This window comes from Diplotaxodon limnothrissa, linkage group LG23 (genome assembly GCF_057381915.1).
Source record: "Diplotaxodon limnothrissa isolate DT_005_m linkage group LG23, D_limnothrissa_male_GT1.1, whole genome shotgun sequence".
Classification (NCBI taxonomy): Eukaryota; Metazoa; Chordata; class Actinopteri; order Cichliformes; family Cichlidae; genus Diplotaxodon; species Diplotaxodon limnothrissa.
In genome coordinates this window covers 33,828,828-33,843,150 of record NC_140617.1, presented here as the reverse complement: position 1 = coordinate 33,843,150, position 14,323 = coordinate 33,828,828, and the positions used below count along the sequence as shown (strand labels likewise).

General features: G+C 41.0%; 1 protein-coding gene across 1 annotated transcript; it reads left to right on the top strand.

Moving 5' to 3' along the window:
• Positions 1–1,771: 1,771 nt before the first annotated feature.
• LOC146608565 (helix-loop-helix protein 2-like) lies at positions 1,772–2,143 on the top strand. The gene has a single exon (XM_085348719.1). The coding sequence runs from the start codon at positions 1,772–1,774 to the stop codon at positions 2,141–2,143; it is 372 nt and encodes a 123-aa protein (XP_085204845.1).
• Positions 2,144–14,323: the final 12,180 nt, after the last annotated feature.

Here is a 14,323-nt window from a genome sequence, read left to right as displayed (position 1 = left end):
CAAATGTGAGCACGTGCAAAAACTCACAACATGGACAAGTATTCCTTTTTTTCCACGCTTTATCATGCACACATCTCTGCTTTCCCTTTGCCCACTGCTCCCACGGGAGTGAGACCGCTTGAGAGGGGGCTGAGGGGAGTGAGGAAAGAGGGAGGAGGTGTGTGTGTGTGTGTGTGTGTGTGTGTGTGTGTGTGTGTGTGTGTGTGTGAGGAGGAGCGAGAGAAGGAGAGAGAGGGGTGAGAGAGGAGGGAGGGAGGGAGGGAGGGAGGGGCGGCGTTAGACAATACCATTCCTCAAATATATTCCATCCCCTCCGTCCATGAAGTGAGCCTTTATTAGTCCAGATCGCTTGGATCTTATCTCGCATATGACACTCGGCGCAAGAAGGAAGAGAGAGGGGGGATTATCCGCGAACCGCCTTCCGATCCGCTGATTCCTGACAAGGGAGAGCCTCGCTTATCTGTCCCTCTTTTTATCCCCATCTTCCAACAGGCTCACGGACGAGTAGCCCTGGCTGCACTTTCACCGCTATCAGCCCATCTCCTCTATTGTCTCTCCATCGCTGGGATCACACAGGGGGGCTGACTGATCCACGCTTATCATCACCATCACCACCACTGTCATCATCATCATCATTATTATTATTTCTTTTTCTCCAACTCGTCCGACCTAATCATCTCAAGACTTTTGATGGGCTGTTTTTTTATCAGCAGAAACATTTCCACGCTTGACGTTTGACCCCGCGTGATCCCATGTTGCAAGTTCGCGGCTGAGAAAAGTCAAAAACTATTTTTAAAAAAAACCGAAAGAAAGAAAGAAAAGAAAATAATTTTTCTCCTTTCTTTGTTTTCTTTGAATGTTCGTCTCATTAACATCTGATGTTGTTGTTGTCTTTTTTTTTGTTGGTTCTTTTGGCCGGTGGAATATGAGTTAATTTGGAGTTGAAGCTCCGCTCAAGAGCGCCTTTTAGTTCCCAACAAGAAAAAAACTGAACAAAACCTCCAACCCTTTGTCAAGGTGAGTCTCAGATTTCTGTGGAAAATTAAGCTTTTAAATAAAAACAAATTAAATACGATTTTTTCCGATTTGTTCATTTTTATTATTATTATTTTTAGATTCGTAGATCTATTTTTCTTTATTAACAAAAATCAAGAAAAAAAGCAACTGCTCCAATAATTTGGTGTCCAGCAGATGTCAACATTATTTTACCATCTCCTGCCTTCATGCTGTCAAGTCGCTCCGGCCTCAGCCAAGCAGATGTGTTCATCACACTGTGACAGATGGCCAATTCTGATTATGTTAATTCGCAAAAAAGTTTTTTTTTTCTTTAATTTAAAAACAAATAGTATTTTTAAAGAGTTTCGTCGTTTAAAAAACAATATTTTGCAAACATGACACTTGGAAATTCAAATTTGTTGGGCTGTTTTTAAGGCCTGAAGCTTTCGTGAATTAACCGCGAATTTTGAACCATTCATTATTTATGGAGTTTAATTTTATTATGCAATAGGCACAGGAGGGACTGGAGCACCCGCTGTGGGCTTTCTCATAGTGGTGCCTGAGTGCAGGAAAACAGCAAAAACGATGATTTCAAAAATCAATCCAGTTTTTTATTTCATCCAAACGCATGTGACACAGTAGCTCTCTGACTGTAAAATGTGGAATTTAAAATGACCATTAAAAAAAAAAAAAGCAGCAATGTTTTAATGTTTCAATGACAGATTTTTCCCGTGCACAGGTTCTTGAGAAGGACTGCCAACACCGCAGAATAAAAATGATGCTGAGCCCGGATCAGGCTGAGGCGGACCTCTCCTGGACTCAGTCCGACCCGGAGACGATGCTCAATGGGTTGAAGTCGGCCGGTTGTGCCTCGGACGAGCCGGCGGAGATGGAGGACAGAGCCAAATGCAAAGCCGACCAGCCCCTGAGCAGGGAGGAGAAGAGGAGAAGACGGAGGGCCACGGCCAAGTACCGCTCAGCCCACGCCACCAGGGAGAGGATCCGGGTGGAGGCGTTCAACGTGGCCTTCGCGGAGCTGAGGAAATTACTCCCCACATTACCTCCGGACAAGAAACTCTCCAAGATCGAGATCCTCAGACTGGCTATATGCTACATCTCCTATCTCAATCATGTGCTGGATGTCTAAAAGTGACCCACTCCACCCCCCACTCCGCCCTCTACGCGCACACATATGTGAGAGAAACTGGTTGAGTTGTTGGGAGACTGGACTCGCTCGACGTGCTGGGAGTTAACTGGTTATGGCAAGGTTAGCGGTCAGGGTGGAATGATGCAGGAGATTTTTTTTAGCTTTCAACACCACAAAGCACTACTTTGAATAAAAGGAAGGTCAATTTTTAAGTAATCAGATAATTTTGCAGTGAATTAAAAAAAAAAACAATCGAAACTTCTGCTGCAGGGGTAGAAACTGTTGTTTTAAGGTGGACTTGCTTAATTGATTGATGTAAAAATGTCGATATCGGCTCCACATATATATCGGTCTAACACCTGTGACACAGTGTTGCCTTCATCTCACCGAAACTTCTATTTCATTTAATGATATGTAATAAAAAATTTCCATCCAATTCAAGGCCCAAAATCTGCCCAGCATCATCTCCATCCAAACTAAAGCATCATTTCCCCGGATGCTGACACTCTGCCATACCTCTAATGGTGAGCTGAGCCCTTTAGTGCGAGTCCAGTGTTGATTGATGTAGTGGCAGCGGTGCAAAAAGTTACGGGAGCCTAAACTCTCAGTCCAGATCGCTCACTGCAAGCAGCAAGCGCCGAGTTGTTTTGAGCCGTTGGATGCAATAATGACAATTATTTTTTCCGATATTCAGCAAAAGGGGAGGGGGGGGGGGTCTGGAAGAGCCCCCGCAGGCATTCATGCTTCCTTTGCAGTGATGCAGTGGAGGACAGAAAAAATAATAATAATTCGCGTGGGCTGCAAAAAATTCAAGAAGATTCTGGTTATTTTAATTTGCTTCACATTTAATCTACATCTAAAAATGATATTAGCCTAATCTCATCTAATATCATGAATAGATTTCTGAATGCTCCCCTCACTGTGTCACTTTGAGGTTGAACAAAATAAACACGGGGTCTTTCCCCCCCCGATCGGAACGAAAGGACGTAAACATAGCTGCTTTAGATCTAGCTTAGATTTTCCATAAAGGAAGAAAAAAAAAACATTTCAATGCGTAAGTGCCACTTATGACATATAAAATTGTGACCTTAATCATGCTTTTTTGTTTCTCCTAAAGTGTATGGAATTATTTATTTAATTGTGTTAATATTTAAGGCTAATTTATTTATGTTAATATCATAAGCTGCCGTCTTTTTTGTATAAATGTATAATGGTTTGTTGCTTCTATATTTTAGGCTGTGAATTTGAACTTGGAAAGTGGTGGTGTTCTTCAAAAATGGCACTTTCTGTTAATCCATTGTATAATTTATTCGTTTGATGTATGTTCGATGCTTTTTTCTGTTGTTGTTGTTGTTGTTGTTTTTTGTTTGTTATTATTTTTCATGTCCGCTGTCTATCGATGGCAACGATAAGCACTTCAAGATGGGGTCTAGTGGCCCCATGAATTTGTTTCCCATTTTTTGAGAGGTTTCTCTGTGAATTAGAATTGGGCTGCTAAAGAAAAAAAACTAAGTAAAAAAAACATTTGCTTCATCGACACTGATTGTCAAATAATTCAAACCACTAAGGGGATACGATTCAGAGCTCAACCTCTTTGTCTTATTTATTTATTTATTTGCTATAACCAAAAAATTATTATTTTGAAAAAAATATTATCTTCAGTGCGCTGATTTGACTATTATTTTATTTTCTGATTAATTGGGTTATTTATTTGTCTCTGCTTTGTATTAGGAAAAGTCAATAAGTAATTTTATAGTGAAAGGGAAAAAAACATATCCTCTATCCAAAGATTTTTTGTCTCTTCAGGGTTGTGTAGGCTACTTGTTGCTTTATGCAGATCTTTTGTAGTAGAGGTATTGTGTGACAGCTGGTTTCTAATGGACAAACTTTTCATATTTTTCGGTGTTATTTTTAATTAAAAAGGTAATACTTGAAAAGAAAAAGCACGTTTTGTATTTTATTTTACTCAAAAAAAAAGTTTTGAGGTTTTGGAATGTAACAGAGAACTAGGACATAGCCACCGTTAGAATATTCAGCTTATCCTAATGAAGAAAAGCCTACTGGCCTGATGACGTCAGGCTCACGTAACGCGCACGCGCGTACACGCACGATCGGAGTGACATAAGTGTACATGCAAATCATTCAGCATGCATGTAGTGCAAGCTCTCAGATGCTTTCTGGGCGTCTGAGAGCACACACACACACACACACACACACACACACACACACACACACACACTAGCCTACTCACATAAAAATGTGCATAATGTACAAACACACACACAAAATGAAAGGTGAAACAAGTGCAAATCCAGTTTAGCATACAGATGAAAACTCAGCCTACTGTACACACATGCACATGGCTGTGTGTGTTTGCACATGTGCATGATAAAATAAGCGCACATTCATAGAAGGAAACTCAGTCAGCTGCACACGCACACACTTGCTCTCTCTCTCTCTCTCTCTCACACACACACACACACACACACACACACACACACACACACACACACACACACACACAGACCCAATGGTCAGCAGCTAAAGGCAGTGGTAGCCTACATGTGTGCTCCTGGCTGAAAGGCTCTCTCCCTCCCCAGAGAGGGGGCAGGTGTTACTCCAGACGAGCCAAGACAACCAAATTACTGGCCGTCTGGCACCTCCCGTGGGAAACCCGGCGAGAGAGGAGGGATGGGAGAGATGGAAATTTATGAGTGAGAGAGCAAGTGCTGAGATGTAATATTGCCAAATGGTATGAGCAAAAAAGAGATCCAAATATTTATATTCATTTGTGATATAAATATAGACGCCTATCCCCATCGATTGTGCTATAAAAGGCTTGTAGCTGAGTCGAGTTACAGAAACAGAGATGTGCAAATGCTTTTATCTAAGCCACATTAGATTATCATGAGAGAACCTTTTTTAAGCATGCACAGCCCCAGAGGGAATTGAACCTTTAACCCTGGATATGCCAGAATTCCAAATCAGCAACAGAATAAATAAAAATCTATCTATCTATCTATCTATCTATCTATCTATCTATCTATCTATCTATCTATCTATCTATCTATCTACCTACGGTGGCAGGTGCAGTCACATTTCTCCTTTAAAGTTTTTTTTTTGTAGACACTGAAGGTAGCAGGACATTTTGTTTCCTTTTCAGCTCAAGGGTCTCCTGGGTCTTGTTTTTCTATTTGGTATTTCTCAGTCAGTCATCTTCCAGACATTCTTGCTTTAACTTCAACTGCAGACTGGGAAAGTTTGCTGGCCGACATTGCTAACTCACTAATCAGACTGACACGTCAGTCATTAAATTCAGCATACAGTATATACCTTCTGAAATATAAAAGAAAAACTCATTCATGTCTCATATTCTGAAAAAGACAAAAGTAGTTGATGATTTCAGCTTAAACTGTGGGTAAGGAGTCCTTGGGGGCTGCGCAGAGCTTTGCATACTCATGTCTAAATCTCACTAGAAGCAAAAGTGGCAAAAATACATGGAACAACACAGGTCACTCTTGTTCATGTTTGTGCATTTTTTGGTCCTTCTGTTTAGGCCCTGCCTCTGAGAATATAAAGTCAGTAAAATTAATAAAACCCTCCACTGCTGCCTTTGCTTTGTACTTCTACACTTCTGGTCACTTTGTTTGGTAGACCTTTCTAGTACTGGATTGGACCCTTGACTTCAGAACTGTCTTAATTCTTTGTGCTAGTAAGATTCCTCAGAGATTTGATCCAAATTCACGTGATAGCATCATGAAGTTGCTGCAGATTTCCCATCCAGCTACATGACACAGACAACAGACATTACTCAGGTAGCTTTTCTGTTTGCGGTCAAATACTATCCACTCTCAGTTTGTCTCAACATTTACATGAAATCTTGAGAGTTTGAAAAAGCCACCAGCATGGACTTTCGGCATTTTGTCTGGCTGTCAGGCCTCTAACTAAAGGTTTAGGTTCAATCTCAGTACTTTCTGGATTCTGTAGTAGAAGGATCTTTCTTCACAACCCACACCTTAAGGCTGACAACACATTCTGGGTATCAATAAACAGAACTCCATAATAAGCTTTCGCCATTATGTAAGTAATGCTATCAAGTTGGTCTAAGAAGAAACACACAGGAATGATACATGGCCTGTTTCTTTTTACAGCGCTATTCTACTTTACTGAAGCGCTCTATACAAAATGACACATTCACCCATTCACACAAATGTACATACAAGCACCTATTCACACGTTTCATAATCTGACAAACACATTGGAGCAACTTGGGGTTCAGTATCTTACCCAAGGATACTTTGGCATGCAGACTGGAGCAGCCAGGAGTTGACCACCAACCTCCCAATCAGTGGATGACCTACTCTACCTGGTCGAACAGGTCATCCATCGGGAGTATGAATGTGTGTGAGTGTTAGATAGAAAGTACTTAACCATAGAAAATAACTGCTTGTATGAATTTACAGTTAATCTGAGATACAACAATCACATTGAGTTCAGGAGGGCTCACAGTGGTATGGCTGTAAGCTGGAACTGAAGGAAGATGTGATGAGACAGTGGGATAAGCAAAAGACTTTTACCTTGGATAGCAGGTTTAAGTCTTTTACAGTTTTTCTCAGTCGCTTTGGTGCGTTTCTCAGAACACCATTAACATTTGCACAGCAGTTAGTGCATTTCCCAAAACAATTAGTGCAAACTGCAAAACCTAGTGGATAGCCTGCAAAAGCACGTCACATGCACAGAATTGATTATCCATACCTCAAAAGCAAGTATCCATGTCAATGAAACTGTCAGTGCCATCAAAATGAAAAGTCTTGACACCATCTTTATGAACAAGATAGTCAAATGGCATTGTCATGTTTCCACTATGACAGTTTATAATTTCAGTGTTTCCCATTGCAAAAACAATTGGTGACACCTGAAAATGCTGACGACAGCACTATGGCCTACCTGTACAGCCATCTGAAATGTGCAGTAAAGTCACTGTAGATGTTATGGGAGTCTTGGGAGTAACTGAGACACTGAATACGTACGTCTCACATTTCCATTGTGTAGAAGTGTTTGTAATCCTACAGAATTGTGCAAAAGAAAAATATGCTACAGTCACTTGTTCACTGTAGAATACATGTAAACATAAAATCACCAATTTGGTAGAGCCTCCTCATGAGTGACAGCTGTAATTCACCTGAGATCAATTGTTCAATTTCGGAGACATTTCCAGGAAAAATGATACAGAAAGGTATAGGATTTGCTTGACAGATGGCCAATATTTGGCATGTGATAACTAGTTCAACAATTTTGTGTGTGATGACTTAAGCAATGGATGTATGACTATTAGTTTTATTGGGAACGACTATTCAGCATCCATAGGTATGATTACTTTTGACTGACATGACATAAGCAAATGGAAATGTCAGAAAGCAGCAGGGAAATGTATGGAAGCAACTGATTCATGTCCAAAATCATTTGCAGTTTGTTCAGAGAGAGGAGAAATTGCTACTATGATGTGCACAAATGACTGAGTGTTGTGGAGGTTGAACTAATAGTTATGAGAATTTCAATTCTGATCTGAGAAACGCACCAAAGCGACTGAGAAAAACTGTAAGTAGCTAAAGGCAACAATGAGTTAATATCTCTAGAAGGAACCGTTTCTTATTTTTCAAGCAACTTTAATTTGATCTAAATCTAATGTTAGGCTAGCATAAACAAAGACGCTGCACCTTTTATGCACTAAGTGTACATACGATCCACTTGGCGGGTTTATTTACCATTGTACCAAGTTTGATAGCAACAGGCACTGCTGCTGTGTGTGTGGGAGTGTGTTAACATATAGCCTAAACTTGTGCTCAGCTCAGCCTCTGACCAAAAACACCAGAAAATCTGATTCTTTACTCCACGTCCCTGTTGACTCGTTCCCGCTCTCTGCTCCCTGTACACCCTGGGATATGTGTGTAAACTTTTTTGCTAAGGCTCTTGCTAAACATTTTTAATGAGTTCATGCCTAAACTTGCTTCCCATTTTACCTGAAGTCACAACAACTGTTAAAACACGTCACTGAGGACAAGAACACCACACCTGTCACATGTTGAAAGGACGCGGTCTGCTACACTCAGCTCTTATTACTGTCGACATTTCATTTTGATTTCCACGAGATTATTTGTTTTACATTATCCAAATCTGACTGGCCCAGTATTTCAGAGTCTATCAACGCTTTCATTTTTAAAAAAAAGGAAAGAAAGAAAGAAAAGAACACCAATATGTTGCATCAACAGATTGTCCTCTTCAGAAACACAAAACAAGCTCTGTGATTCTGGCATGGCGTGGAGACAGACTTCTGCTCAAGCTTATTGAATGGAGGAGTCCATCTGTACATTGCCACGAAGCACTACAAGGCCATTTGTGCTCTTCATCCCAAAAGCTTCCATAGCATCAGTCCTCTTCAATTTATTCTTTACAAACCCCCAGAAGGGGCAGGGGAGAGAAAAGTGACAGGCGAAGCCCAAACTGCTGAGGGCACTGAACAGCCTGGCTGACAGTGTGGCCGGTGCTTGTGTGTGTGTGTGTGTGTGTGTATGTGTGTGTGTGTGTGTGTGTGTGTGTGTGTGTGTGTGTGTGTGTGTGTGTGTGTGTGTGTGTGTGAGAGAGAGAGAGAGAGAGAGAGAGAGAGAGTGAGAGAAAGTGCCACGTTTCACCACATCCCCCCACTCTCTTTGCACCGTGTGGCTTATGTAACGGCGGAGGCCGAGGAGTGACCATATGTCAGGAGGTGTGTGCAGACGGCAGGGGATTATACAGGGGCCATTAGCAGCATTTGGACATCCTTCTCCTCATCATCATTCAGATATAGAGCTACTCAAATCCAGGAGAAGCACACACACACACATTTAATTCTGAGAGCTCACTAGCTCTGTGTAAATTGGACAGGGAGAAAGAGTATGACAACAAACAGCCATATGTTCACAGTACAAGGAACAACATTTGGGGCTTTTTGTGCTGCCTCATTTTTTCTCCCTCGCTTTTATTCTCCACGTCACCGGGTATTATGGAAGTGTTCATGTTCAAGGCGAGAACTCCCCACTGCAACTCCTTCCCCACCCACACCCGCCCCTTCCCCACCTTTCCTTCTTGCTTGCCTCTATCATTGCAGTGTGCTTTTGGGAGAGTGCGTGGAGTGTGCACATCCCTGCCTGTGTGCGTATGTGTGTGTGCAGTATGAAGGGTGCTCGTGCTGCAGAAGTACAAAGCCTGGTCCATGTGTTGAAATGCAGCCCCCGGGATGGACCGTATTATCCCTGCCTACTTCACCAGCAGGGTCCCGGGGCTCGAGCTGGCTCGTGGTCCTTTGTCTCCAAACAGATGGAAATGGGCAAAGGAGAGGAGAAGTGGAGAATCGGAGAGGAGGAGGAGGAGGAGGGAAGGAATAGAATGGATGGAAGAAGGCAAAGGGGAGGGAGAAAGAGTCAGTCTGTTCTCATTAAGTGCTGTATTGAAGAAGACGTCCCCCCACAATGCGTCAGCAACCGTGGATGTTCCCCCTCTCATTCAGGCTCACGCTCGGACCATCTGTACCACAGGGTCTGTCATAAGGTGTGCGTGCATGCATTAGGCCCCGGCATACGGCCCAGTCTGGCGAGTTAAAATGGTGATATTCATTGGGTTTCTATTTGGTTAAGATCGTTTAAATCCAATTGTTGGACCTTTGTTGCGGACGCCTCATTGGATGTGAGTCACTGTGAGTGAGGAGGGGAGTTTATTCAACATCCTGCTGTCCCTTTTTTAAGTCTCAGAGGGCACAGGGACAGAGCCAAGATGTAGATTTCTAATTAGCAAATCCTAAAGACATTAAGGAAGAATGATCTCTACTTTAATCCTGTTATTATATTTTAGTGTGAAATACATTTTTGCTCCTTGTGGCCCTGTTTTGAACTCAAGCCCTCAGGTTGTTGCAGAACTGGGTAGCTAATATTAGTTACTAATTTCTAGTTACTCTGCCACACCACTGTTCGGTGTATAAAAATATGATCCCAGACTCCACAGTGAAAATAAAATTAATCTAAAAAAAGGTTTTGTTCGCTGTTGTACTTCATGGCTCTCCTTCAGGGAACAGAAGTTATAGACACAACTGTTAATTTTGCAGCGCAAAAACACAAAAGATATTAGATTTGGCATTATGAAACACACAGAAATATATTAAATATTCACGTGAGACATAGAACCTGGTCATGTTTTTTCATTTGTGTTTGATTTTTTTTTTTAACTGATGTTCAAGGGCAATTTTGGCATTCAGTGTTGCTCTTCTCCTTGAATTATTTGCAAGGCCGCTCAACGTGCTGGGAGGCAAAAACTGGCAACGAATCTCTATGAATTAGGTACATTTAGAAAGGTAGGGCCTTTTGGACAACATCATTTCAGTTGATATTGCTGTGATGGATATTAAACTTACACTTGTTTAAAAAAAAAAAAAAGAACTTTATTCCTGCAACCTAACTTTTAGGTTTTAGGTTTTTAGTGCCCTGTAGCTGCTCATTTTGTCTGTTGGTAATCCAGCTTTTTGTCTTTTTGGATTTTGTCTTAATTAACTTTATTTGTGTCATTTTATATCAAATTTAATGATTTTGTCTTGTTTGATTCTCACTACATATATAAAATTGTATGTTATTAGTATTAAAGTTTATTAAACCATTACTATATAAAAAATATTAAACCATAGATAATATGAATATATATAACATTGCTCATTTGTTTTTGATGTTAACAATCAGTACTTGATCTTATTTTAGAATCTGATACAGCTGATCATATAATCATTTTAAGCATTGGGCTGAAAGCAACACATTTAAATTGTTATTTGTTTATCTTTATCGTAGAGAATTCTTGACAACCTCTAAAATAACAAAGTGACTTCATTTAAGGGCTCATGTGGACTTTCCAGTAAATCTACCCTTCATCAACTTAAAAATAGTGCTATGTTCATCCTTTTGTCTGTCTGAGTGCCTCAAAGAAACTAATGCATGCGTTTACATCTAGCATGTATTGTAAGTGTATATAGCCTACCTAAAAAGTATTGCTTGTTTGGAAAGCTTATTTTTAAAGAAGTTCATGACCTACCTCCAGTATAGAGCAGTTCCAAAGTGCAGGACAAAAAGATTTTCACCCTTTATGACCTGAACAGCTACAGTCAGTGGACCTGAAAGCAGCTGGAAATGTAAGTCTGTAAGTCTTAAAACTGTACTCTTATGTCTGGCTTTTGATTCAGTTGATCTTTATTGAAATAACTTCATTTTATTTGATTTATATCTGCTCATCTGACCTGTAGTTTTATTCTGTTTAATTATTTGGCCTTAAATCTTTTAATGTTTCAGCATCACACCTTCTTATTTGCTGATTATAACTTATTGATATCTGACTGGTCATTTTATTGTATTTATGTTTTACTTTTTAGTACTTTTTAAATATTTCTAATATTTGAACTTTGTTTTTGAATTCTTTTACAGGCATCTTATATTGTACTTACAAGCTATTCTTAATATAACTGAATCGTTTAATCTTGTTTAATCTTAATCTTTAATCTTTTTTAAAAAATTATTTTAAGGCTGTTTGTTGTTGTTATTATTATGTTAATTACGTCATGTTCTGTCTGATTATCTGTTTCCCAGTCTGTGAAGCAGATCAGAAATACACCAACCTTCATGAGAGATGATACACAAATAAAGTCTGAATTGTGAATGCGCCAAAAATATTTTTATGATATATATATCTGAGAGGAAGCCTTGAACTTAAAGTTAATTTGTCACATACACTGAATGAAACAGGCCCCGAACATGGAATCTCATCTGGCTGACTGCGAAGCGGTGTTTCTCTGGAAACTCTGGCATTCATCTCTTTCTCTCTTTCTCTGCATGCATGCGTGTGGTCTCATAAACGGCATCTCTTCCCACTTCGTCTTCATTTTTACGCGCTTTCATTTTTCTCCCCTATTTACCAAAAAAAGCCCCTCTAAACTCATAAACTCCGTGTCTTTGGGGAGGGATCCATCCATCTTCCCAACACCAAATTGAATTGATCTCGGGGGGTGGGATGGGTGGGGAGGTGGGCGCCTCGTTTTCTCAAAAGGGGCCATCTGCGCGCGCTTCCCGCTTTGAATAAACGTGAAAAGTGACAGCACGCGCTGCTGCCGCTGCTCCTGCTGCCTGCCGTCACACGACGCGCGTGCCAATGAGGGCTCCTCGTGCTTTCACTATCACTCATGTGGGGGCGGAGGGGCCGTGTGTTAACTTGAGTGTCCTGTAATTACATTGAAACGTTGCGCTTTATTAATTCTAAGTTAAAATCACAACTTTTCACTTTTAACCGAGGAGTAAAATAATGGCGAATTACAGACAAAATAACACGTTATCGCAAAAATAATGTGCACGTTTCTTCAATTTTATGGCGTTCGTTACTGCAATAATAGAAATTATTATATATACGTCTGCCAGCTGCTTGATATACACTGGTCAGTCATTTGGGGAGTGTAATTGTGGCAGATTACCACTTGGTGGCGCACTAATCTTAAACTACGATGCCTGGAAACTGCTGCTGCACGTGAACTGGATTATTCAAAAATAAAGCAGCTAAATTGTGAAAAGTTGTGAAAACTGTGAAAACATTTTCACTGCTGATTTTTTAAAATCACACGTGTTTTCTTTTAGCTTTCATATAAAGTGACGGAGAATCTAACATTCACCCATGTCTTCCCTCCCCCCAGGCTTGACACAAGACTGGTGATTATTTGGTTCTCCAAAGGGGGGAGAAAAGAGGGAAGCTCCGGGGTCGTGTCCCAGTCATGACCTCCATTGTGTTCTGGAGGGGATGAGATATATCTAAAAGAGTGCTGCGTGCGTGTGTGTGTGTGTGTGTGTGTGTGTGTGTGTGTGTGTGTGTGTGTGTGTGTGTGTGTGCATTGCATTTCAAAGCAGGACAAAATATTGATTCATATACAGCTGTGCAACTGCTGGAGGCATCTGTTGCCTTGTGGATTGAGCACTGTGTGTTTGGAGACTGAATGAACTGGCTCGAGCCCTCTTTGTCTTATGACACAATAGATGGAGAAGACAACAACAACAGAGAAATGTGAAATCAATTGGTGGGGATATATATTTATCACTGATGTTCTGTAGCCTTTATTTAATTTGTTTATCAAGGTTAGACTGCTATATATAGAAGCTGCAGGGGAAAGTCTAAGTAGAGGTGTTCTACTTTGGGTCTCTCCTCATCAAGCTCCTTACTTTATCTCTTAGGGAGAGTCCAGCCAATCTTCAGAGGAAGCAAATTTCCACTGATTGTTTCAGCAGTCTTGTTCTTATGGTCTCTACAACGAGTTTGTGGCCATAGGTGAGGATGGGAATGTAGATTGACCAGTAAATCAAACGCTTTGCTTTGACACTCAGCTCTCTCTTCACTATAATAGATCAGTACAGACCCATCACTGCAGACGCCACCCAGTCTGTCTTTCAGTCTCCCACTTCACTTTCCCATGAACAAGACCCAAAGACACTTAAACTCTTACACTTATTTCAGCAACTTGTGCTTGACCCGGAGTGAGCAATCCACCCTTTACAGTGAGGACCACTGTATCACACTTTCAGCCCTTTTCCACTACTACCTAGTCAAGTTGGCTCAGCACAGCTGAGTTCGTAGGATTTTCCATTAGGTGGTGGTTCCTTGTATCAGGTATGTTTTTAGCGCCTACTCGGCCAGGGTTCCAAGCGATCCAGGGCAATCTGAAAATATGATGTCAACAGACTGAATGATTGGCTAGTCAGTGGCATCACTTGATGAGTCACAAGAACATCTCTTTCTTGAAAGTCAAAACCAACATTTTTGAAACCCAGCAATGAGGGAAATGACTGCACAAAAACTATACCATGGTCCCTGAGGCTGACAAAAAGACACAGACCAGCAGGTATACCATTGCGTTGACATCCTTATACTACCAGCAATGCGAACCAAGCTCTCACTAAGGCTATACATGAACCGAATGACCCATAGCAATTGGCCACTCACCCTGCATTCCCAAAGAACCCCCACAGGATTCTCCAAGAATGCTTTCTTCAAGTCCAGAATACACAATTTGGCTGGTTGGGCTACCTCCCACACACCTTCACACAAGCTGTACCAGGACAGAAACTGCATTGCTCTTCT

What these genes read in the sequence shown, in the direction of transcription:
- LOC146608565 (XM_085348719.1), top strand. Translation starts at nt 1,772, where the DNA reads ATGATGCTGAGCCCGGATCAGGCTGAGGCGGACCTCTCCTGGACTCAG.